Source organism: Salvelinus fontinalis, chromosome 4 (assembly GCF_029448725.1).
Source record: "Salvelinus fontinalis isolate EN_2023a chromosome 4, ASM2944872v1, whole genome shotgun sequence".
NCBI classification, from domain to species: domain Eukaryota; kingdom Metazoa; phylum Chordata; class Actinopteri; order Salmoniformes; family Salmonidae; genus Salvelinus; species Salvelinus fontinalis.
The window spans coordinates 82,485,684-82,513,183 of record NC_074668.1 but is presented as its reverse complement, the minus strand read 5'-3'; the positions used below and the strand labels follow the sequence as shown (position 1 = coordinate 82,513,183).

The following is a 27,500-nucleotide window of genomic DNA, read 5'->3' as shown; positions in this document are numbered from 1 at the left end:
GCTGGGATTGAGATCGATAGTCAAGCTGTTACCTCCTCTCATTGTGTGTTTTGGTTGTCAGGCTGGGATTGAGATGGATAGTCAAGCTGTTACCTCCTCTCATTGTGTGTTTTGGTTGTCAGGCTGGGATTGAGATCGATAGTCAAGCTGTTACCTCCTCTCATTGTGTGTTTTGGTTGTCAGGCTGGGATTGAGATGGATAGTCAAGCTGTTACCTCCTCTCATTGTGTGTTTTGGTTGTCAGGCTGGGATTGAGATCGATAGTCAAGCTGTTACCTCCTCTCATTGTGTGTTTTGGTTGTCAGGCTGGGATTGAGATGGATAGTCAAGCTGTTACCTCCTCTCATTGTGTGTTTTGGTTGTCAGGCTGGGATTGAGATCGATAGTCAAGCTGTTACCTCCTCTCATTGTGTGTTTTGGTTGTCAGGCTGGGATTGAGATCGATAGTCAAGCTGTTACCTCCTCTCATTGTGTGTTTTGGTTGTCAGGCTGGGATTGAGATCGATAGTCAAACTGTTTCCTCCTCTCATTGTGTGTTTTGGGTGTCAGGCTGGGATTGAGATGGATAGTCAAGCTTTTACCTCCTCTCATTGTGTGTTTTGGTTGTCAGGCTGGGATTGAGATCGATAGTCAAACTGTTTCCTCCTCTCATTGTGTGTTTTGGTTGTCAGGCTGGGATTGAGATGGATAGTCAAGCTGTTACCTCCTCTCATTGTGTGTTTTGGTTGTCAGGCTGGGATTGAGATAATTGTGTGGTTCTGTTGTCAGGCTGTCTGTTGGGGCCTGTGGTACATCTCTGTGTAACCAGGCTGTGTTTGAGACACTGTCTGTTACGGGCCTGTGGTACGTCTCTGTGTAACCAGGATGTGTTTGAGACGCTGTCTGTTAGGGCCACTATGCTGTTACCTCCTCTGATTGTCTCTGTGTTGTCGGGCTCTAACACTGTGTCTCTGTGTTGTCGGGCTCTAACACTGTGTCTCTGTGTTGTCGGGCTCTAACACTGTGTTGTGTTGTCAGGCTCTAACACTGTGTCTCTGTGTTGTCGGGCTCTGACACTGTGTCTCTGTGTTGTCGGGCTCTAACACTGTGTCTCTGTGTTGTCGGGCTCTAACACTGTGTCTTTGTGTTGTCGGGCTCTAACACCGTGTTGTGTTGTCGGGCTCTAACACTGTGTCTCTGTGTTGTCAGACTCTAACACTGTGTTGTCGGGCTCTAACACTGTGTCTCTGTGTTGTCAGGCTCTAACACTGTGTTGTGTTGTCGGGCTCTAACACTGTGTTGTGTTGTCGGGCTCTAACACTGTGTCTCTGTGTTGTCGGGCTCTAACACTGTGTTGTGTTGTCGGGCTCTAACACTGTGTTGTCAGGCTCTAACACTGTTGTCGGGCTCTAACACTGTGTTGTCGGGCTCTAACACTGTGTTGTCGGGCTCTAACACTGTGTTGTCGGGCTCTAACACTGTGTTGTGTTGTCGGGCTCTAACACTGTGTCTCTGTGTTGTCGGGCTCTAACACTGTGTCTCTGTGTTGTCGGGCTCTAACGCTGTGTTCTGTTGTCGGGCTCTAACACTGTATTGTGTTGTCAGGCTCTAACACTGTGTCTCTGTGTTGTCGGGCTCTAACACTGTGTTGTGTTGTCGGGCTCTAACACTGTGTTGTGTTGTCAGGCTCTAACACTGTGTTGTGTTGTCAGGCTCTAACACTGTGTTGTGTTGTCAGGCTCTAACACTGTATTGTGTTGTCAGGCTCTAACATTGTGTTGTGTTGTCAGACTCTAACACTGTGTTGTGTTGTCGGGCTCTAACACTGTGTTGTGTTGTCAGGCTCTAACACTGTGTTGTGGGGCTCTAACACTGTGTTGTGTTGTCAGGCTCTAACACTGTGTCTCTGTGTTGTCGGGCTCTAACACTGTGTTGTGTTGTCGGTCTCTAACATTGTGTTGTGTTGTCAGACTCTAACACTGTGTCTCTGTGTTGTCGGGCTCTGACACTGTGTTGTGTTGTCGGGCTCTAACACTGTGATGTGTTGTCAGACTCTCTAATGGTTTCCCTGTTGTGTTGACCCATCTCTGTGTTTTCTCTAGGCTGTGATTGAGACTCTGTCTGTGGGGGCCACTATGCTGTTACCTCCTCTGAGAGAGAGGATGGAGCTTCTCCACTCCCTGCTGCCCCAGGGACCTGACAGATGGGAGAGTCTGTCTAAAGGACAGGTATAGTACATAGATGTATAGTACATAGTTGTATAGTACATAGATGTATAGTAGTTCTATTTAATCAATTAGGCCCTAGTTCTATGTAATCAATAAGGCCCTAGTTCTATTTCATCAATAAGGCCCTAGTTCTATTTCATCAATAAGGCCCTAGTTCTATTTCATCAATAAGGCCCTAGTTCTATTTAGTCAATAAGGCCCTAGTTCTATTTCATCAATAAGGCCCTAGTTCTATTTCATCAATAAGGCCCTAGTTCTATTTAGTCAATAAGGCCCTAGTTCTATTTCATCAATAAGGCCCTAGTTCTATTTCATCAATAAGGCCCTAGTTCTATTTCATCAATTAGGCCCTAGTTCTATTTCATCAATAAGGCCCTAGTTCTATTTCATCAATAAGGCCCTAGTTCTATTTCATCAATAAGGCCCTAGTTCTATTTCATCAATAAGGCCCTAGTTCTATTTCATCAATAAGGCCCTAGTTCTATGTAATCAATAAGGCCCTAGTTCTATGTAATCAATAAGGCCCTAGTTCTATGTAATCAATAAGGCCCTAGTTCTATGTAATCAATAAGGCCCTACTTCTATTTCATCAATAAGGCCCTAGTTCCATGTAATCAATAAGGCCCTAGTTCTATGTAATCAATACGGCCCTAGTTCTATGTAATCAATAAGGCCCTAGTTCTATGTAATCAATAAGGCCCTAGTTCTATGTAATCAATAAGGCCCTAGTTCTATGTAATCAATAAGGCCCTAGTTCTATTTAATCAATAAGGCCCTAGTTCTATGTAATCAATAAGGCCCTAGTTCTATTTAATCAATAAGGCCCTAGTTCTATTTAATCAATAAGGCCCTAGTTCTATGTAATCAATAAGGCCCTAGTTCTATGTAATCAATAAGGCCCTAGTTCTATTTAATCAATAAGGCCCTAGTTCTATGTAATCAATAAGGCCCTAGTTCTATGTAATCAATAAGGCCCTAGTTCTATGTAATCAATAAGGCCCGAGGGGGTGTGGTATATGGTCAATATGCCACGGCTATGGGCTGTTCTTACCCATTACGCAACACGGAATGCCTGGACACAGCCCTTAGCCGTGGTATATTGACCATATACCACAAGCCCCCAAAGTGCCTAATTGCTATTTTATACAACAGGTGTGTCTAATCCTGAATGCTGATTGGTTAAAACCGCATTCCAGTCGGTGTCTATTCCACAAGTCACCACCGGATAAATCTATGATGTTAAAATGCCTTTTTACTCTGTTCCATCTGACTCCGCAATACAACGTTTCATCAGCCCAGCCAGGCAATTTATGAACTTGATCTCCACTATAAAAAGCATCTAGACATTATCTCACATTTCTTTTAGACTAATATTTAGTTTTTAAACAGCGGAGATTTTGTATAAACCTTGCTGTCTGTCACTCTGACATTTGCAAAATTGTTTCAATATTCAAATTGGATCTCCAGCTGTCTCGTAGTAATGAACGTGTCGGGAGTCGGGACGAGACAGGCAGGAAGCTTTTCTCAGCCAGTCACAATCATGAATCAGCATCATCTTTATGGACAAATACAAAGAAATGTCAAAATAAAACGGAAGTACAGGTTTGGGAAATGCTGCTCCAAACGTTCCCATGTCAAAAAACGCTGCCATAGATAGCTGACTTCTGTGGATCTCTCTTCAGCTGCATCCTGTCCCTGACCTCTTGACCTCTGACCCCTGACCTCTTAACCTCTGACCCTTGTCCCTGTGTGTTTCCAGAGGATGCAACTGGACATCATTCTGACTTCGCTCCAGGACCACACCCACGTAGCGTCCCTCCTGGGGTTCAGCTGTCCCCCCGAGGCCCCCGAGGCCCTGGCCTCTTCCTGCGGCCTGGACCCCTCCTACGGAGCCCCCGGCACCAACCCTGACACACACCTGGCTGAGATCCTAATGAAGACCCTGCTCAGGAACCTGGGCTTCTACACGGTGAGGAGAGAGGCAGGGTAGTTGTTCCAGATCATTTTGTCTTACAGTGGCTTGGGAAAGTATTCACTCCCCTTGGTATTTTTCATATTTTGTTGCCTTACAACCTGGAATTAAAATAGATTTTTTTTGGGGGGGGGGGTTGTATCATTTGATTTACATAACATGCCTACCACTTTGAAGATGCAAAATATTTTTTCTTGTGAAACAAACAAGAAATAAGACAAAAAACGGAACTTGAGCGTGCATAACTATTCACCCCCCCAAAGTCAATACTTTGTAGAGCCACATTTTGCAGCTGCAAGTCTATTGGGGTATGTCTCTGTAAGCTTGGCACATCTAGCCACTGGGATTTTTGCCCATTCTTCAAGGTAAAACTGCTCAAGCTCCTCCAAGTTGGATAGGTTCTGCTGGTGTACAGCAATCTTTAAGTCATACCACCGATCCTCAATTGGATTGAGGTCTGGGCTTTGACTAGGCCAATCCAAGACATTTAAATGTTTCCCCTTAAACCACTCGAGTGCTGCTTTAGCAGTATGCTTAGGGTCATTGTCCTGCTGGAAGGTGAACCTCCATCCCAGTCTCAAATCTCTGGAAGACTGAAACAGGTTTCCCTCAAGAATTTCCCTGTCTTTAGCGCCGTCCATCATTCCTTCATTTCTGACCAGTTTCCCAGTTCCTGCCGATGAAAAACATCCCCACAACATGATGCTGCCACCACCATGCTTCATTGTGGGGATGGTGTTCTCGTGGTGATGAGAGGTGTTGGGTTTGCGCCAGATATAGCGTTTTCCTTGATGGCCAAAAAGCAAAATTTTTGTCTCATCTGACCAGAGTACCTTCTTCCATATGTTTGGGGAGTCCCCCACATGCCTTTTGGCGAACACCAAACGTGTTTGCTTATTATTTTCTTGAAGCAATGGCTTTTTTTCTGGCCACTCTTCCTTAAAGCCCAGCTCTGTGGAGTGTACGGCTTAAAGTGGTCCTATGGACAGATACTCCAATCTCCGCTGTGGAGCTTTGCAGCTCCTTCAGGGTTATCTTTGGTCTCTTTGTTGCCTCTCTGATTAATGCCCTCCTTGCCTGGTCCGTGAGTTTTGGTGGGTAGCCCTCTCTTGGCAGGTTTGTTGTGGTGCCATATTCTTTCCATTTTTTATTTGATCCATGTTATTATTGCAGCAGATTGTTCTTCCTTGCTGCAGCCAAGGTCCAAATGACACCATATTCCCTATATAGTGCACTACTTTTGACCAGAGCCCAATGGCACCCTATTCCCTATACAGTGCACTACGATGTAACTATCTCCTGGGTGTTAGATGTTACCCTGCTAGTCTTTCTCCTGGGTGTTAGATGTAGATGTTACCCTGCTAGTCTTTCTCCTGGGTGTTAGATGTATCTGTTACCCTGCTAGTCTATCTCCTGGGTGTTAGATGTTACCCTGCTAGTCTTTCTCCTGGGTGTTAGATGTAGATGTTACCCTGCTAGTCTTTCTCCTGGGTGTTAGATGTATCTGTTACCCTGCTAGTCTATCTCCTGGGTGTTAGATGTTACCCTGCTAGTCTTTCTCCTGGGTGTTAGATGTTACCCTGCTAGTCTATCTCCTGGGTGTTAGATGTTACCCTGCTAGTCTTTCTCCTGGGTGTTAGATGTATCTGTTACCCTGCTAGTCTATCTCCTGGGTGTTAGATGTTACCCTGCTAGTCTTTCTCCTGGGTGTTAGATGTTACCCTGCTAGTCTATCTCCTGGGTGTTAGATGTTACCCTGCTAGTCTATCTCCTGGGTGTTAGATGTTACCCTGCTAGTCTTTCTCCTGGGTGTTAGATGTAGATGTTACCCTGCTAGTCTTTCTCCTGGGTGTTAGATGTTACCCTGCTAGTCTAACTACTGTGTGTTAGATGTTACCCTGCTAGTCTTTCTCCTGGGTGTTAGATGTTACCCTGCTAGTCTATCTCCTGGGTGTTAGATGTTACCCAGCTAGTCTATCTCCTGGGTGTTAGATGTTACCCTGCTAGTCTATCTCCTGGGTGTTAGATGTTACCCTGCTAGTCTTTCTCCTGGGTGTTATTAAGTAGCAGATCATCACTAGTCTGTTTTCTGTGCTTCTCTCTCGTGTTGCCTGGATTTTCATTTGCGTGTGTGTGTGTGTGTGTGTGTGTGTGTGTGTGTGTGTGTGTGTGTGTGTGTGTGTGTGTGTGTGTGTGTGTGTGTGTGTGTGTGTGTGTGTGTGTGTGTGTGTGTGTGTGCACACAGGACCAAGCGTTTGGGGAACTAGAGAAGAACAGTGACAAGCTGCTCCAGGGAACGTCTTCGTCAGACAGCAGTCAGCCGGCTCATCTCCACGAGCTGCTCTGCTCCCTACAGAAACAACTGCTGGCATACTGCCACATCAACTGTGTTACTGAGGTACGCAGGGACACACACACACACACACACACACACACTGGCATACTGCCACATCAACTGTGTTACTGAGGTACGCAGGGACACACACACACACACACACACACACACACACACACACACACACACACACACACACACACACACACACACACACACACACACACACACACTGGCATACTGCCACATCAACTGTGTTACTGAGGTACGCACACACACACACACACACACACTGGCATACTGCCACATCAACTGTGTTACTGAGGTACGCAGACACACACACACACACACACACACACACACACACACACACACACACACACACACACACACCAACACACACACTGACATGCATACACACACACACACACAAACTCTAGTAATAGTTAGTAACATTGTCCTGGTCTATAATATCTCCACAACTCTAGTAATAGTTAGTAACATTGTCCTGGTCTATAATATCTCCACAACTCTAGTAATAGTTAGTAACATTGTCCTGGTCTATAATATCTCCAGGACTCTAGTAATAGTTAGTAACATTGTCCTGGTCTATAATATCTCCAGGACTCTAGTAGTAGTTAGTAACATTGTCCTGGTCTATAATATCTCCACAACTCTAGTAATAGTTAGTAACATTGTCCTGGTCTATAATATCTCCAGGACTCTAGTAGTAGTTAGTAACATTGTCCTGGTCTATAATATCTCCAGGACTCTAGTAATAGTTAGTAACATTGTCCTGGTCTATAATATCTCCAGGACTCTAGTAGTAGTTAGTAACATTGTCCTGGTCTATAATATCTCCACAACTCTAGTAATAGTTAGTAACATTGTCCTGGTCTATAATATCTCCAGGACTCTAGTAGTAGTTAGTAACATTGTCCTGGTCTATAATATCTCCAGGACTCTAACAGTAGTTAGTAACATTGTCCTGGTCTATAATATCTCCAGGACTCTAGTAATAGTTAGTAACATTGTCCTGGTCTATAATATCTCCAGGACTCTAGTAGTAGTTAGTAACATTGTCCTGGTCTATAATATCTCCAGGACTCTAACAGTAGTTAGTAACATTGTCCTGGTCTATAATATCTCCAGGACTCTAGTAATAGTTAGTAACATTGTCCTGGTCTATAATATCTCCAGGACTCTAGTAGTAGTTAGTAACATTGTCCTGGTCTATAATATCTCCAGGACTCTAGTAATAGTTAGTAACATTGTCCTGGTCTATAATATCTCCAGGACTCTAGTAATAGTTAGTAACATTGTCCTGGTCTATAATATCTCCAGGACTCTAGTAATAGTTAGTAACATTGTCCTGGTCTATAATATCTCCAGGACTCTAGTAGTAGTTAGTAACATTGTCCTGGTCTATAATATCTCCAGGACTCTAGTAATAGTTAGTAACATTGTCCTGGTCTATAATATCTCCAGGACTCTAGTAATAGTTAGTAACATTGTCTATAATATCTCCAGGACTCTAGTAATAGTTAGTAACATTGTCTATAATATCTCCAGGACTCTAGTAATAGTTAGTAACATTGTCCTGGTCTATAATATCTCCAGGACTCTAGTAATAGTTAGTAACATTGTCTATAATATCTCCAGGACTCTAGTAGTAGTTAGTAACATTGTCCTGGTCTATAATATCCCCACAACTCTAGTAATAGTTAGTAACATTGTCCTGGTCTATAATATCTCCAGGACTCTAGTAGTAGTTAGTAACATTGTCCTGGTCTATAATATCTCCACATCTCTAGTAATAGTTAGTAACATTGTCCTGGTCTATAATATCTCCAGGACTCTAGTAGTAGTTAGTAACATTGTCCTGGTCTATAATATCTCCAGGACTCTAGTAGTAGTTAGTAACATTGTCCTGGTCTATAATATCTCCAGGACTCTAGCAGTAGTTAGTAACATTGTCCTGGTCTATAATATCTCCACCACTCTAGTAATAGTTAGTAACATTGTCCTGGTCTATAATATCTCCAGGACTCTAGTAGTAGTTAGTAACATTGTCCTGGTCTATAATATCTCCACAACTCTAGTAATAGTTAGTAACATTGTCCTGGTCTATAATATCTCCACAACTCTAGTAGTAGTTAGTAACATTGTCCTGGTCTATAATATCTCCACAACTCTAGTAATAGTTAGTAACATTGTCCTGGTCTATAATATCTCCACAACTCTAGTAATAGTTAGTAACATTGTCCTGGTCTATAATATCTCCACAACTCTAGTAGTAGTTAGTAACATTGTCCTGGTCTATAATATCTCCACAACTCTAGTAATAGTTAGTAACATTGTCCTGGTCTATAATATCTCCAGGACTCTAGTAATAGTTAGTAACATTGTCCTGGTCTATAATATCTCCAGGACTCTAGTAATAGTTAGTAACATTGTCCTGGTCTATAATATCTCCACAACTCTAGTAATAGTTAGTAACATTGTCTATAATATCTCCACAACTCTAGTAATAGTTAGTAACATTGTCCTGGTCTATAATATCTCCACAACTCTAGTAGTAGTTAGTAACATTGTCCTGGTCTATAATATCTCCACAACTCTAGTAATAGTTAGTAACATTGTCCTGGTCTATAATATCTCCAGGACTCTAGTAATAGTTAGTAACATTGTCCTGGTCTATAATATCTCCACAACTCTAGTAGTAGTTAGTAACATTGTCCTGGTCTATAATATCTCCAGGACTCTAGTAATAGTTAGTAACATTGTCCTGGTCTATAATATCTCCAGGACTCTAGTAGTAGTTAGTAACATTGTCCTGGTCTATAATATCTCCACAACTCTAGTAGTAGTTAGTAACATTGTCCTGGTCTATAATATCTCCACAACTCTAGTAATAGTTAGTAACATTGTCCTGGTCTATAATATCTCCAGGACTCTAGTAATAGTTAGTAACATTGTCCTGGTCTATAATATCTCCACAACTCTAGTAATAGTTAGTAACATTGTCCTGGTCTATAATATCTCCAGGACTCTAGTAATAGTTAGTAACATTGTCCTGGTCTATAATATCTCCACATCTCTAGTAATAGTTAGTAACATTGTCCTGGTCTATAATATCTCCAGGACTCTAGTAGTAGTTAGTAACATTGTCCTGGTCTATAATATCTCCAGGACTCTAGTAATAGTTAGTAACATTGTCCTGGTCTATAATATCTCCACAACTCTAGTAGTAGTTAGTAACATTGTCCTGGTCTATAATATCTCCACAACTCTAGTAATAGTTAGTAACATTGTTCTGGTCTTTAATATCTCCAGGACTCTAGTAATAGTTAGTAACATTGTCCTGGTCTATAATATCTCCAGGACTCTAGTAGTAGTTAGTAACATTGTCCTGGTCTATAATATCTCCACAACTCTAGTAATAGTTAGTAACATTGTCCTGGTCTATAATATCTCCAGGACTCTAGTAGTAGTTAGTAACATTGTCCTGGTCTATAATATCTCCAGGACTCTAGTAATAGTTAGTAACATTGTCCTGGTCTATAATATCTCCACAACTCTAGTAATAGTTAGTAACATTGTCCTGGTCTATAATATCTCCAGGACTCTAGTAGTAGTTAGTAACATTGTCCTGGTCTATAATATCTCCAGGACTCTAGTAATAGTTAGTAACATTGTCCTGGTCTATAATATCTCCAGGACTCTAGTAATAGTTAGTACCATTGTCCTGGTCTATAATATCTCCAGGACTCTAGTAATAGTTAGTAACATTGTCCTGGTCTATAATATCTCCAGGACTCTAGTAATAGTTAGTAACATTGTCCTGGTCTATAATATCTCCACAACTCTAGTAGTAGTTAGTAACATTGTCCTGGTCTATAATATCTCCAGGACTCTAGTAATAGTTAGTAACATTGTCCTGGTCTATAATATCTCCACAACTCTAGTAATAGTTAGTAACATTGTCCTGGTCTATAATATCTCCACCACTCTAGTAATAGTTAGTAACATTGTCCTGGTCTATAATATTTCCAGGACTCTAGTAATAGTTAGTAACATTGTCCTGGTCTATAATATCTCCAGGACTCTAGTAGTAGTTAGTAACATTGTCCTGGTCTATAATATCTCCACAACTCTAGTAATAGTTAGTAACATTGTCCTGGTCTATAATATCTCCAGGACTCTAGTAGTAGTTAGTAACATTGTCCTGGTCTATAATATCTCCAGGACTCTAACAGTAGTTAGTAACATTGTCCTGGTCTATAATATCTCCAGGACTCTAGTAATAGTTAGTAACATTGTCCTGGTCTATAATATCTCCAGGACTCTAGTAGTAGTTAGTAACATTGTCCTGGTCTATAATATCTCCAGGACTCTAGTAATAGTTAGTAACATTGTCTATAATATCTCCAGGACTCTAGTAATAGTTAGTAACATTGTCTATAATATCTCCAGGACTCTAGTAATAGTTAGTAACATTGTCCTGGTCTATAATATCCCCACAACTCTAGTAATAGTTAGTAACATTGTCCTGGTCTATAATATCTCCAGGACTCTAGTAATAGTTAGTAACATTGTCCTGGTCTATAATATCTCCAGGACTCTAGTAATAGTTAGTAACATTGTCCTGGTCTATAATATCTCCACAACTCTAGTAATAGTTAGTAACATTGTCCTGGTCTATAATATCTCCAGGACTCTAACAGTAGTTAGTAACATTGTCCTGGTCTATAATATCTCCAGGACTCTAGTAATAGTTAGTAACATTGTCCTGGTCTATAATATCTCCACAACTCTAGTAATAGTTAGTAACATTGTCCTGGTCTATAATATCTCCAGGACTCTAGTAGTAGTTAGTAACATTGTCCTGGTCTATAATATCTCCAGGACTCTAGTAGTAGTTAGTAACATTGTCCTGGTCTATAATATCTCCAGGACTCTAGTAGTAGTTAGTAACATTGTCCTGGTCTATAATATCTCCAGGACTCTAGTAATAGTTAGTAACATTGTCCTGGTCTATAATATCTCCAGGACTCTAGTAATAGTTAGTAACATTGTCCTGGTCTATAATATCTCCAGGACTCTAGTAGTAGTTAGTAACATTGTCCTGGTCTATAATATCTCCAGGACTCTAGTAGTAGTTAGTAACATTGTCCTGGTCTATAATATCTCCAGGACTCTAGTAATAGTTAGTAACATTGTCCTGGTCTATAATATCTCTACAACTCTAGTAATAGTTAGTAACATTGTCCTGGTCTATAATATCTCCAGGACTCTAGTAATAGTTAGTAACATTGCCCTGGTCTATAATATCTCCAGGACTCTAGTAGTAGTTAGTAACATTGTCCTGGTCTATAATATCTCCAGGACTCTAGTAGTAGTTAGTAACATTGTCCTGGTCTATAATATCTCCAGGACTCTAACAGTAGTTAGTAACATTGTCCTGGTCTATAATATCTCCAGGACTCTAGTAATAGTTAGTAACATTGTCCTGGTCTATAATATCTCCAGGACTCTAGTAGTAGTTAGTAACATTGTCCTGGTCTATAATATCTCCAGGACTCTAGTAGTAGTTAGTAACATTGTCCTGGTCTATAATATCTCCAGGACTCTAGTAATAGTTAGTAACATTGTCCTGGTCTATAATATCTCCAGGACTCTAGTAATAGTTAGTAACATTGTCTATAATATCTCCAGGACTCTAGTAATAGTTAGTAACATTGTCTATAATATCTCCAGGACTCTAGTAATAGTTAGTAACATTGTCCTGGTCTATAATATCTCCAGGACTCTAGTAATAGTTAGTAACATTGTCTATAATATCTCCAGGACTCTAGTAGTAGTTAGTAACATTGTCCTGGTCTATAATATCCCCACAACTCTAGTAATAGTTAGTAACATTGTCCTGGTCTATAATATCTCCAGGACTCTAGTAGTAGTTAGTAACATTGTCCTGGTCTATAATATCTCCACATCTCTAGTAATAGTTAGTAACATTGTCCTGGTCTATAATATCTCCAGGACTCTAGTAGTAGTTAGTAACATTGTCCTGGTCTATAATATCTCCAGGACTCTAGCAGTAGTTAGTAACATTGTCCTGGTCTATAATATCTCCACCACTCTAGTAATAGTTAGTAACATTGTCCTGGTCTATAATATCTCCAGGACTCTAGTAGTAGTTAGTAACATTGTCCTGGTCTATAATATCTCCACAACTCTAGTAATAGTTAGTAACATTGTCCTGGTCTATAATATCTCCACAACTCTAGTAGTAGTTAGTAACATTGTCCTGGTCTATAATATCTCCACAACTCTAGTAATAGTTAGTAACATTGTCCTGGTCTATAATATCTCCACAACTCTAGTAATAGTTAGTAACATTGTCCTGGTCTATAATATCTCCACCACTCTAGTAGTAGTTAGTAACATTGTCCTGGTCTATAATATCTCCAGGACTCTAGTAGTAGTTAGTAACATTGTCCTGGTCTATAATATCTCCACATCTCTAGTAATAGTTAGTAACATTGTCCTGGTCTATAATATCTCCAGGACTCTAGTAATAGTTAGTAACATTGTCCTGGTCTATAATATCTCCAGGACTCTAGTAGTAGTTAGTAACATTGTCCTGGTCTATAATATCTCCACAACTCTAGTAGTAGTTAGTAACATTGTCCTGGTCTATAATATCTCCAGGACTCTAGTAATAGTTAGTAACATTGTCCTGGTCTATAATATCTCCAGGACTCTAGTAATAGTTAGTAACATTGTCCTGGTCTATAATATCTCCACAACTCTAGTAGTAGTTAGTAACATTGTCCTGGTCTATAATATCTCCAGGACTCTAGTAATAGTTAGTAACATTGTCCTGGTCTATAATATCTCCAGGACTCTAGTAATAGTTAGTAACATTGTCCTGGTCTATAATATCTCCAGGACTCTAGTAGTAGTTAGTAACATTGTCCTGGTCTATAATATCTCCAGGACTCTAGTAGTAGTTAGTAACATTGTCCTGGTCTATAATATCTCCAGGACTCTAGTAGTAGTTAGTAACATTGTCCTGGTCTATAATATCTCCACAACTCTAGTAGTAGTTAGTAACATTGTCCTGGTCTATAATATCTCCAGGACTCTAGTAGTAGTTAGTAACATTGTCCTGGTCTATAATATCTCCACAACTCTAGTAATAGTTAGTAACATTGTTCTGGTCTTTAATATCTCCAGGACTCTAGTAGTAGTTAGTAACATTGTCCTGGTCTATAATATCTCCACAACTCTAGTAATAGTTAGTAACATTGTCCTGGTCTATAATATCTCCAGGACTCTAGTAATAGTTAGTAACATTGTCCTGGTCTATAATATCTCCAGGACTCTAGTAGTAGTTAGTAACATTGTCCTGGTCTATAATATCTCCACAACTCTAGTAATAGTTAGTAACATTGTCCTGGTCTATAATATCTCCACATCTCTAGTAATAGTTAGTAACATTGTCCTGGTCTATAATATCTCCAGGACTCTAGTAGTAGTTAGTAACATTGTCCTGGTCTATAATATCTCCACAACTCTAGTAATAGTTAGTAACATTGTCCTGGTCTATAATATCTCCACATCTCTAGTAATAGTTAGTAACATTGTCCTGGTCTATAATATCTCCAGGACTCTAGTAATAGTTAGTAACATTGTCCTGGTCTATAATATCTCCACAACTCTAGTAATAGTTAGTAACATTGTCCTGGTCTATAATATCTCCACATCTCTAGTAATAGTTAGTAACATTGCCCTGGTCTATAATATCTCCAGGACTCTAGTAGTAGTTAGTAACATTGTCCTGGTCTATAATATCTCCACAACTCTAGTAATAGTTAGTAACATTGCCCTGGTCTATAATATCTCCAGGACTCTAGTAGTAGTTAGTAACATTGTCCTGGTCTATAATATCTCCAGGACTCTAGTAGTAGTTAGTAACATTGTCCTGGTCTATAATATCTCCAGGACTCTAGTAGTAGTTAGTAACATTGTCCTGGTCTATAATATCTCCAGGACTCTAGTAATAGTTAGTAACATTGTCCTGGTCTATAATATCTCCAGGACTCTAGTAGTAGTTAGTAACATTGTCCTGGTCTATAATATCTCCAGGACTCTAGTAATAGTTAGTAACATTGTCCTGGTCTATAATATCTCCAGGACTCTAGTAGTAGTTAGTAACATTGTCCTGGTCTATAATATCTCCAGGACTCTAGTAATAGTTAGTAACATTGTCTTTAATATCTCCAGGACTCTAGTAGTAGTTAGTAACATTGTCCTGGTCTATAATATCTCCAGGACTCTAGTAATAGTTAGTAACATTGTCCTGGTCTATAATATCTCTACAACTCTAGTAGTAGTTAGTAACATTGTCCTGGTCTATAATATCTCCAGGACTCTAGTAGTAGTTAGTAACATTGTCCTGGTCTATAATATCTCCAGGACTCTAGTAGTAGTTAGTAACATTGTCCTGGTCTATAATATCTCCACATCTCTAGTAGTAGTTAGTAACATTGTCCTGGTCTATAATATCTCTATAACTCTAGTAGTAGTTAGTAACATTGTCCTGGTCTATAATATCTCCAGGACTCTAGTAATAGTTAGTAACATTGTCCTGGTCTATAATATCTCTACAACTCTAGTAGTAGTTAGTAACATTGTCCTGGTCTATAATATCTCCAGGACTCTAGTAGTAGTTAGTAACATTGTCCTGGTCTATAATATCTCCAGGACTCTAGTAGTAGTTAGTAACATTGTCCTGGTCTATAATATCTCCAGGACTCTAGTAGTAGTTAGTAACATTGTCCTGGTCTATAATATCTCCACATCTCTAGTAATAGTTAGTAACATTGTCCTGGTCTATAATATCTCCAGGACTCTAGTAATAGTTAGTAACATTGTCCTGGTCTATAATATCTCCAGGACTCTAGTAATAGTTAGTAACATTGTCCTGGTCTATAATATCTCCAGGACTCTAGTAGTAGTTAGTAACATTGTCCTGGTCTATAATATCTCCAGGACTCTAGTAATAGTTACTAACATTGTCTTTAATATCTCCAGGACTCTAGTAATAGTTAGTAACATTGTCCTGGTCTATAATATCTCCAGGACTCTAGTAATAGTTAGTAACATTGTCCTGGTCTATAATATCTCCAGGACTCTAGTAGTAGTTAGTAACATTGTCCTGGTCTATAATATCTCCAGGACTCTAGTAGTAGTTAGTAACATTGTCCTGGTCTATAATATCTCCACAACTCTAGTAATAGTTAGTAACATTGTCCTGGTCTATAATATCTCCAGGACTCTAGTAGTAGTTAGTAACATTGTCCTGGTCTATAATATCTCCAGGACTCTAGTAGTAGTTAGTAACATTGTCCTGGTCTATAATATCTCCACAACTCTAGTAATAGTTAGTAACATTGTCCTGGTCTATAATATCTCCAGGACTCTAGTAATAGTTAGTAACATTGTCCTGGTCTATAATATCTCCACATCTCTAGTAATAGTTAGTAACATTGTCCTGGTCTATAATATCTCTACAACTCTAGTAATAGTTAGTAACATTGTCCTGGTCTATAATATCTCCAGGACTCTAGTAATAGTTAGTAACATTGTCCTGGTCTATAATATCTCCACATCTCTAGTAATAGTTAGTAACATTGTCCTGGTCTATAATATCTCTACAACTCTAGTAATAGTTAGTAACATTGTCCTGATCTATAATATCTCCAGGACTCTAGTAATAGTTAGTAACATTGTCCTGGTCTATAATATCTCCAGGACTCTAGTAGTAGTTAGTAACATTGTCCTGGTCTATAATATCTCCAGGACTCTAGTAGTAGTTAGTAACATTGTCCTGGTCTATAATATCTCCACAACTCTAGTAATAGTTAGTAACATTGTCCTGGTCTATAATATCTCCAGGACTCTAGTAGTAGTTAGTAACATTGTCCTGGTCTATAATATCTCTACAACTCTAGTAATAGTTAGTAACATTGTCCTGGTCTATAATATCTCTACAACTCTAGTAGTAGTTAGTATTATTGTCCTGGTCTATAATATCTCCAGGACTCTAGTAATAGTTAGTAACATTGCCCTGGTCTATAATATCTCCAGGACTCTAGTAATAGTTAGTAACATTGTCCTGGTCTATAATATCTCTACAACTCTAGTAATAGTTAGTAACATTGTCCTGGTCTATAATATCTCCAGGACTCTAGTAGTAGTTAGTAACATTGTCCTGGTCTATAATATCTCTACAACTCTAGTAATAGTTAGTAACATTGTCCTGGTCTATAATATCTCCAGGACTCTAGTAGTAGTTAGTAACATTGTCCTGGTCTATAATATCTCCAGGACTCTAGTAGTAGTTAGTAACATTGTCCTGGTCTATAATATCTCCAGGACTCTAGTAGTAGTTAGTAACATTGTCCTGGTCTATAATATCTCCAGGACTCTAGTAGTAGTTAGTAACATTGTCCTGGTCTATAATATCTCCAGGACTCTAGTAATAGTTAGTAACATTGTCTTTAATATCTCCAGGACTCTATTAGTAGTTAGTAACATTGTCCTGGTCTATAATATCTCCAGGACTCTAGTAATAGTTAGTAACATTGTCCTGGTCTATAATATCTCCAGGACTCTAGTAGTAGTTAGTAACATTGTCCTGGTCTATAATATCTCCAGGACTCTAGTAATAGTTAGTAACATTGTCTTTAATATCTCCAGGACTCTAGTAGTAGTTAGTAACATTGTCCTGGTCTATAATATCTCCAGGACTCTAGTAATAGTTAGTGACATTGTCCTGGTCTATAATATCTCCACATCTCTAGTAATAGTTAGTAACATTGTCCTGGTCTATAATATCTCCAGGACTCTAGTAATAGTTAGTAACATTGTCCTGGTCTATAATATCTCCAGGACTCTAGTAATAGTTAGTAACATTGTCTATAATATCTCCAGGACTCTAGTAATAGTTAGTAACATTGTCCTGGTCTATAATATCTCCAGGACTCTAGTAGTAGTTAGTAACATTGTCCTGGTCTATAATATCTCTACAACTCTAGTAATAGTTAGTAACATTGTCCTGGTCTATAATATCTCCAGGACTCTAGTAATAGTTAGTAACATTGTCCTGGTCTATAATATCTCCAGGACTCTAGTAGTAGTTAGTAACATTGTCCTGGTCTATAATATCTCCAGGACTCTAGTAATAGTTAGTAACATTGTCCTGGTCTATAATATCTCCACAACTCTAGTAATAGTTAGTAACATTGTCCTGGTCTATAATATCTCCAGGACTCTAGTAATAGTTAGTAACATTGTCTTTAATATCTCCAGGACTCTAGTAATAGTTAGTAACATTGTCCTGGTCTATAATATCTCCAGGACTCTAGTAGTAGTTAGTAACATTGTCCTGGTCTATAATATCTCTACAACTCTAGTAATAGTTAGTAACATTGTCCTGGTCTATAATATCTCCAGGACTCTAGTAGTAGTTAGTAACATTGTCCTGGTCTATAATATCTCCAGGACTCTAGTAATAGTTAGTAACATTGTCCTGGTCTATAATATCTCCAGGACTTTAGTAGTAGTTAGTAACATTGTCCTGGTCTATAATATCTCCAGGACTCTAGTAATAGTTAGTAACATTGTCCTGGTCTATAATATCTCTACAACTCTAGTAGTAGTTAGTAACATTGTCCTGGTCTATAATATCTCCACAACTCTAGTAATAGTTAGTAACATTGTCCTGGTCTATAATATCTCCAGGACTCTAGTAATAGTTAGTAACATTGCCCTGGTCTATAATATCTCTACAACTCTAGTAATAGTTAGTAACATTGTCCTGGTCTATAATATCTCCACCACTCTAGTAATAGTTAGTAACATTGTCCTGGTCTATAATATCTCCACAACTCTAGTAATAGTTAGTAACATTGTCCTGGTCTATAATATCTCCAGGACTCTAGTAATAGTTAGTAACATTGTCCTGGTCTATAATATCTCCAGGACTCTAGTAGTAGTTAGTAACATTGTCCTGGTCTATAATATCTCCAGGACTCTAGTAGTAGTTAGTAACATTGTCCTGGTCTATAATATCTCCACATCTCTAGTAATAGTTAGTAACATTGTCCTGGTCTATAATATCTCCACAACTCTAGTAGTAGTTAGTAACATTGTCCTGGTCTATAATATCTCCAGGACTCTAGTAATAGTTAGTAACATTGTCCTGGTCTATAATATCTCCAGGACTCTAGTAGTAGTTAGTAACATTGTCCTGGTCTATAATATCTCCAGGACTCTAGTAATAGTTAGTAACATTGTCTTTAATATCTCCAGGACTCTAGCAGTGTGGCTCTGCTCCATAAGCACCTCCAGCTGCTGCTGCCCCATGCTACAGACATCTTCTCCCGCTCGGCCACCCTGCTGCAGGAGAGCTCCTGGAACGGCAGCATCAGAGAGAAACTACGAGGTTATTATGTCTGCTACTGTATCACTGTGTCTGTCTGTCTGTCTGTCTGTCTGTCTGTCTGTCTGTCTCTCCCTCTATCTCTTTTCTTCTCCCCCCCTCTCTCTCTCTCTCTCTCTCCCTCTCTGTCTCTCTCTCTCTCCTTCTACCTCTCGCTCTCTCTCCTTCTCTCGCTCGCTCTCTCTCTATCTCTCCCTCTCTCTCCTTCTCCCTCTATCTCCTTCTCCCTCTTTCTCCTTCTCCTTCTCTCTCTCCCCCTCTCTCTCTCTCTCTCTCTCTCTCTCTCTCTCTCTCTCTCTAAATAATAAAGTTATCAAATTAAACAAATGTAATATAATATAAATATTTTATTAAAGTAAAGTAAATTACTGATGGTTAATAAGAGATAAGCAGTAATGGACAGTCACTACCATCATGGGACTTTTATTAGTTATGTTAATCTGTTGTTACAGCATTCAACCCACATAATGCATAGTGCATTTCATGTAATAAAAAAAATTGTCAAAACCAAAATCGTGATTATTTTTTAATAATCGGACTGAAACCGAGCCGACCTCAAAAAATACTAATCGCTCAGCACTAATATCAACCCAGCAGGGATCCAATTTCACCCTTTCTAATATCAACCCAGCAGGGATCCAATTTCACCCTTTCTAATATCAACCCAGCAGGGATCCAATTTCACCCTTTCTAATATCAACCCAGCAGGGATCCAATTTCACCCTTTCTAATATCAACCCAGCAGGGATCTAATTTCACCCTTTCAAATATCAACCCAGCAGGGATCCAATTTCACCCTTTCTAATATCAACCCAGCAGGGATCCAATTTCACCCTTTCTAATATCAACCCAGCAGGGATCCAATTTCACCCTTTCTAATATCAACCTAGCAGGGATCCAATTTCACCCTTTCTAATATCAACCCAGCAGGGATCCAATTTCACCCTTTCTAATATCATCCCAGCAGTGGTCCAATTTCACCCTTTTTAATATCATCCCAGCAGTGGTCCAATTTCACCCTTTCTAATATCATCCCAGCAGTGGTCCAATTTCACCCTTTCTCCTCTTTCTGCCTTTATCTTTTGTATTCTTCCCTCTTTTTATCTGTCTCTCACTCTCAAACACACTGGCATTGTTGAATCAGAGATGTTTTCATTTCAATGCCAAGAAGAAATGCCTCTGTCTATCTCTGTTCTAGATGTGATGTCAGTTCCTGGTTTATTATCTCTCTGTCTGTCTCTGTTGTAGATGTGATGTCAGTTCCTGGTTTATTATCTCTCTGTCTGTCTCTGTTCTAGATGTGATGTCAGTTCCTGGTTTATTATCTCTCTGTCTGTCTCTGTTGTAGATGTGATGTACGTGTCAGTTCCTGGTTTATTATCTCTCTGTCAGTCTCTGTTCTAGATGTGATGTACATATCAGTTCCTGGTTTATTATCTCTCTGTCTGTCTCTGTTCTAGATGTGATGTACGTGTCAGTTCCTGGTTTATTATCTCTCTGTCTGTCTCTGTTCTAGATGTGATGTCAGTTCCTGGTTTATTATCTCTCTGTCTGTCTCTGTTCTAGATGTGATGTCAGTTCCTGGTTTATTATCTCTCTGTCTGTCTCTGTTCTAGATGTGATGTACGTGTCAGTTCCTGGTTTATTATCTCTCTGTCTGTCTCTGTTCTAGATGTGATGTACATGTCAGTTCCTGGTTTATTATCTCTCTGTCTGTCTCTGTTCTAGATGTGATGTCAGTTCCTGGTTTATTATCTCTCTGTCTGTCTCTGTTGTAGATGTGATGTACGTGTCAGTTCCTGGTTTATTATCTCTCTGTCTGTCTCTGTTCTAGATGTGATGTACATATCAGTTCCTGGTTTATTATCTCTCTGTCTGTCTCTGTTCTAGATGTGATGTACGTGTCAGTTCCTGGTTTATTATCTCTCTGTCTGTCTCTGTTGTAGATGTGATGTCAGTTCCTGGTTTATTATCTCTCTGTCTGTCTCTGTTCTAGATGTGATGTCAGTTCCTGGTTTATTATCTCTCTGTCTGTCTCTGTTGTAGATGTGATGTACATGTCAGTTCCTGGTTTATTATCTCTCTGTCTGTCTCTGTTCTAGATGTGATGTCAGTTCCTGGCTTATTATCTCTCTGTCTGTCTCTGTTCTAGATGTGATGTACATGTCAGTTCCTGGTTTATTATCTCTCTGTCTGTCTCTGTTCTAGATGTGATGTCAGTTCCTGGTTTATTATCTCTCTGTCTGTCTCTGTTGTAGATGTGATGTACATGTCAGTTCCTGGTTTATTATCTCTCTGTCTGTCTCTGTTCTAGATGTGATGTCAGTTCCTGGTTTATTATCTCTCTGTCTCTGTTCTAGATGTGATGTACGTGTCAGTTCCTGGTTTATTATCTCTCTGTCTGTCTCTGTTCTAGATGTGATGTGCGTGTCAGTTCCTGGTTTATTATCTCTCTGTCTGTCTCTGTTCTAGATGTGATGTCAGTTCCTGGCTTATTATCTCTCTGTCTGTCTCTGTTCTAGATGTGATGTACATGTCAGTTCCTGGTTTATTATCTCTCTGTCTGTCTCTGTTCTAGATGTGATGTCAGTTCCTGGTTTATTATCTCTCTGTCTGTCTCTGTTGTAGATGTGATGTACATGTCAGTTCCTGGTTTATTATCTCTCTGTCTGTCTCTGTTCTAGATGTGATGTCAGTTCCTGGTTTATTATCTCTCTGTCTCTGTTCTAGATGTGATGTACGTGTCAGTTCCTGGTTTATTATCTCTCTGTCTGTCTCTGTTCTAGATGTGATGTGCGTGTCAGTTCCTGGTTTATTATCTCTCTGTCTGTCTCTGTTGTAGATGTGATGTCAGTTCCTGGTTTATTATCTCTCTGTCTGTCTCTGTTCTAGATGTGATGTACGTGTCAGTTCCTGGTTTATTATCTTTCTGTCTGTCTCTGTTCTAGTTGTGATGCCAGTTCCTGGTTTATTATCTCTCTGTCTGTCTCTGTTGTAGATGTGATGTACATGTCAGTTCCTGGTTTATTATCTCTCTGTCTGTCTCTGTTCTAGATGTGATGTCAGTTCCTGGCTTATTATCTCTCTGTCTGTCTCTGTTGTAGATGTGATCTACGTGTCAGCAGCAGGCAGTATGCTGTGTCAGATCGTCAACAGTCTACTACTACTACCAGTGTCTGTAGCCAGACCTCTGCTGAGCTACCTGCTAGACCTGCTGCCTCCTCTAGACTGTCTCAACAGACTGCTGCCTGCTGCCACACCGCTGGAAGACCAGGAGCTGCAGTGGCCTCTACATGGTGAGGAGTTAGAGCTGTAGTGATCTCTACATGGTGAGGAGATAGATCTGTAGTGATCTCTACATGGTGAGGAGATAGAGCTGTAGTGACCTCTACATGGTGAGGAGATATAGCTGTAGTGGCCTCTACATGGTGAGGAGATAGAGATAGAGCTGTAGTGGTCTCTACATGGTCAGGAGATAGAGCTGTAGTGGTCTCTACATGGTGAGGAGATAGAGATAGAGCTGTAGTGACCTCTACATGGTGAGGAGATAGAGATAGAGCTGTAGTGACCTCTACATGGTGAGGAGATAGAGATAGAGCTGTAGTGACTTCTACATGGTGAGGAGATAGATCTGTAGTGGTCTCTACATGGTGAGGAGATAGAGCTGTAGTGGTCTCTACATGGTGAGGAGATAGAGCTGTAGTGACCTCTACATGGTGAGGAGATAGAGCTGTAGTGACTTCTACATGGTGAGGAGATAGATCTGTAGTGGTCTCTACATGGTGAGGAGATAGAGCTGTAGTGACCTCTACATGGTGAGGAGATAGAGCTGTAGTGACCTCTACATGGTGAGGAGATAGAGATAGAGCTGTAGTGACCTCTACATGGTGAGGAGATAGAGCTGTAGTGATCTCTACATGTTGAGGAGATAGAGATAGAGCTGTAGTGACCTCTACACGGTGAGGAGATAGAGCTGTAGTGGCCTCTACATGGTGAGGAGATAGAGATAGAGCGGTAGTGGCCTCTACATGGTGAGGAGATGGAGATAGAGCTGTAGTGACCTCTACATGGTGAGGAGATAGAGATGTAGTGACCTCTACATGGTGAGGAGATAGAGATAGAGCTGTAGTGACCTCTACATGGTGAGGAGGTAGAGCTGTAGTGGCCTCTACACGGTGAGGAGATAGAGCTGTAGTGGCCTCTACACGGTGAGGAGATAGAGATAGAGCTGTAGTGACCTCTACATGGTGAGGAGATAGAGCTGTAGTGGCCTCTACATGGTGAGGAGATAGAGATAGAGCGGCAGTGGCCTCTACATGGTGAGGAGATAGAGATAGAGCTGTAGTGGCCTCTACATGGTGAGGAGATGGAGATAGAGCTGTAGTGACCTCTACATGGTGAGGAGTTAGAGCTGTAGTGGTCTCTACATGGTGAGGAGATAGAGCTGTAGTGACCTCTACATGGTGAGGAGATAGAGCGGTAGTGACCTCTACATGGTGAGGAGATAGAGCTGTAGTGATCTCTACATGGTGAGGAGATAGAGATAGAGCTGTAGTGACCTCTACATGGTGAGGAGATAGAGCTGTAGTGGCCTCTACATGGTGAGGAGATAGAGATAGAGCTGTAGTGGCCTCTACATGGTGAGGAGATAGAGCTGTAGTGACCTCTACATGGTGAGGAGATAGAGATAGAGCTGTAGTGATCTCTACATGGTGAGGAGATAGAGATAGAGCTGTAGTGACCTCTACATGATGAGGAGATAGAGCTGTAGTGGCCTCTACATGATGAGGAGATAGAGATAGAGCTGTAGTGGCCTCTACATGATGAGGAGATAGAGATAGAGCTGTAGTGGCCTCTACATGGTGAGGAGATAGAGCTGTAGTGACCTCTACATGGTGAGGAGATAGAGATAGAGCTGTAGTGGTCTCTACATGGTGAGGAGATAGAGCTGTAGTGACCTCTACATGGTGAGAAGATAGAGCTGTAGTGGCCTCTACATGGTGAGGAGATAGAGCTGTAGTGGCCTCTACATGGTGAGGAGATAGAGCTGTAGTGACCTCTACATGGTGAGGAGATAGAGATAGAGCTGTAGTGGTCTCTACATGGTGAGGAGATAGAGCTGTAGAGGTCTCTACATGGTGAGGAGATAAAGCTGTAGTGACCTCTACATGGTGAGGAGATAGAGATAGAGCTGTAGTGGTCTCTACATGGTGAGGAGATAGAGCTGTAGAGGTCTCTACATGGTGAGGAGATAAAGCTGTAGTGACCTCTACATGGTGAGGAGATAGAGATAGAGCTGTAGTGGTCTCTACATGGTGAGGAGATAGAGCTGTAGTGGCCTCTACATGGTGAGGAGATAGAGCTGTAGTGACCTCTACATGGTGAGGAGATAGAGCTGTAGTGACCTCTACATGGTGAGCAGATAGAGATAGAGCTGTAGTGACCTCTACATGGTGAGGAGATAGAGCTGTAGTGTTCTGTACATGGTGAGGAGATAGAGCTGTAGTGGCCTGTACATGGTGAGGATATAGAGCTGTAGAGGTCTCTACATGGTGAGGAGATAGAGCTGTAGTGACCTCTACATGGTGAGGAGATAGAGCTGTAGTGACCTCTACATGGTAAGGAGATAGAGATAGAGCTGTAGTGGCCTCTACATGGTGAGGAGATAGAGATAGAGCTGTAGTGGCCTCTACATGGTGAGGAGATAGAGATAGAGCTGTAGTGACCTCTACATGGTGAGGAGATAGAGCTGTAGTGACCTCTACATGGTGAGGAGATAGAGCTGTAGAGGTCTCTACATGGTGAGAAGATAGAGCTGTAGTGACCTCTACATGGTGAGGAGATAGAGCTGTAGTGGCCTCTACATGGTGAGGAGATAGAGCTGTAGTGAACTCTACATGGTGAGGAGATAGAGATAGAGCTGTAGTGACCTCTACATGGTGAGGAGATAGAGCTGTAGTGGCCTCTACATGGTGAGGAGATAGAGCTGTAGTGACCTCTACATGGTCAGGAGATAGAGCTGTAGTGACCTCTACATGGTGAGGAGGTAGAGCTGTAGTGACCTCTACATGGTGAGGAGATAGAGCTGTAGTGGCCTCTACATGGTGAGGAGATAGAGCTGTAGTGGCCTCTACATGGTGAGGAGATAGAGCTGTAGTGACCTCTACATGGTGAGGAGATATAGCTGTAGTGGTCTCTACATGGTGAGGAGATAGAGATAGAGCTGTAGTGACCTCTACATGGTGAGGAGATATAGCTGTAGTGGCCTCTACATGGTGAGGAGATAGAGCTGTAGAGGTCTCTACATGGTGAGGAGATAGAGCTGTAGTGACCTCTACATGGTGAGGAGATAGAGCTGTAGTGACCTCTACATGGTGAGGAGATAGAGCTGTAGTGACCTCTACATGGTGAGGATATAGAGATAGAGCTGTAGTGGCCTCTACATGGTGAGGAGATAGAGCTGTAGTGACCTCTACATGGTGAGGACATAGAGCTGTAGTGGCCTCTACATGGTGAGGAGATAGAGATAGAGCTGTAGTGGTCTCTACATGGTGAGGAGATAGAGATAGAGCTGTAGTGGCCTCTACATGGTGAGGAGATAGAGATAGAGCTGTAGTGACCTCTACATGGTGAGGAGATAGAGCTGTAGTGACCTCTACATGGTGAGGAGATAGAGCTGTAGTGACCTCTACATGGTGAGGAGTTAGAGCTGTAGTGGTCTCTACATGGTGAGGAGATAGAGCTGTAGTGACCTCTACATGGTGAGGAGATAGAGCTGTAGTGGCCTCTACATGGTGAGGAGATAGAGCTGTAGTGACCTCTACATGGTGAGGAGATAGAGCTGTAGTGACCTCTACATGTTGAGGAGATAGAGCTGTAGTGGTCTCTACATCGTGAGGAGATAGAGCTGTAGTGACCTCTACATGGTGAGGAGATAGAGCTGTAGTGACCTCTACATGGTGAGGAGATAGAGCTGTAGTGGCCTCTACATGGTGAGGAGATAGAGATAGAGCTGTAGTGACCTCTACATGGTGAGGAGATAGAGATAGAGCTGTAGTGGTCTCTACATGGTGAGGAGATAGAGCTGTAGTGGCCTCTACATGGTGAGGATATAGAGCTGTAGTGGTCTCTACATGGTGAGGAGATAGAGCTGTAGTGGCCTCTACATGGTGAGGAGATAGAGATAGAGCTGTAGTGACCTCTACATGGTGAGGAGATAGAGATAGAGCTGTAGTGACCTCTACATGGTGAGGAGATAGAGATAGAGCTGTAGTGACCTCTACATGGTGAGGAGATAGATCTGTAGTGATCTCTACATGTTGAGGAGATAGAGATAGAGCTGTAGTGACCTCTACATGGTGAGGAGATAGAGATAGATCTGTAGTGACCTCTACATGGTGAGGAGATAGAGCTGTAGTGACCTCTACATGGTGAGGAGATAGAGATAGATCTGTAGTGACCTCTACATGGTGAGGAGATAGAGCTGTAGTGACCTCTACATGGTGAGGAGATAGAGATAGAGCTGTAGTGACCTCTACATGGTGAGGAGATAGAGCTGTAGTGGTCTCTACATCGTGAGGAGATAGAGCTGTAGTGACCTCTACATGGTGAGGAGATAGAGCTGTAGTGGCCTCTACATGGTGAGGAGATAGAGCTGTAGTGGCCTCTACATGGTGAGGAGATAGAGCTGTAGTGGCCTCTACATGGTGAGGAGATAGAGCTGTAGTGATCTCTACATGGTGAGGAGATAGAGCTGTAGTGGCCTCTACATGGTGAGGAGATAGAGATAGAGCTGTAGTGAACTCGTTCTCTCTCTCTGTCTCTCGGTCTGTCTCTCTCTCTGTCTCTCTCTGTGTCTCCAGGAGCCCCAGACTTTGTGGACCCTGCAGGGCAGCCCCTGTCCCAGCCGGCCCAGTCCTGGGTGTGGCTGGTGGATCTGGAGCGTACTGCAGCCCTGCTGGTGGGCCGCTGCCTGGGGGGCATGCTGCAGGGAGCACCCCCCTCTCTAGAGGAACAGGATACAGGCTACTGGCTGAAAACCCCCCTGTTCAGCAACGGGCTGGAGATGGACGTGCCTCAGCTAGGTATGAAACACGGCATATCAATCAATCAATCAATCAAGTTTATGGTCTGCGACAGGCATAGTTAGGATACATAGTGTAGATATTATATAGGGGTATTATTGGGTTCCTGAGTGGCGCAGCTGTCTAAGGCACTGCATCTCAGTCACTACAGACACCCTGGGACAGGTCTGGGACAGGCATAGTTAGGATAGATGGTGTAGATATTATATAGGGGTATTATTATATAGGTCTGGGACAGGCATAGTTAGGATAGATGGTGTAGATATTATATAGGGGTATTATTATATAGGTCTGGGACAGACATAGTTAGAATAGATAGTGTAGATATTATATAGGGGTATTATTGGGCTCCTGAGTGGCGCAGCGGTCTAAGACACTGCATCTCAGT

The 27,500-nt window shown here is 41.2% G+C and overlaps 1 protein-coding gene across 3 annotated transcripts in view; it reads left to right on the top strand.

Annotated features, from left to right (window-relative positions):
* The window catches only part of LOC129854512 (probable E3 ubiquitin-protein ligase HERC1), a 66,274-nt gene extending 39,082 nt beyond the window's left edge, over positions 1–27,192 (top strand). For all 3 annotated transcript variants that reach the window (XM_055921633.1, XM_055921632.1, XM_055921634.1), the window contains exons 14-19: positions 2,082–2,207; positions 3,967–4,176; positions 6,425–6,577; positions 18,899–19,031; positions 22,133–22,324; positions 26,891–27,192. In XM_055921633.1, coding sequence (XP_055777608.1) covers positions 2,082–2,207; positions 3,967–4,176; positions 6,425–6,577; positions 18,899–19,031; positions 22,133–22,324; positions 26,891–27,177 — 1,101 coding nt within the window. In that variant the 3' untranslated portion in view covers positions 27,178–27,192. The remainder of the gene's footprint in view (positions 1–2,081; positions 2,208–3,966; positions 4,177–6,424; positions 6,578–18,898; positions 19,032–22,132; positions 22,325–26,890) is intronic.
* The last annotated feature ends 308 nt before the right edge of the window (positions 27,193–27,500 follow it).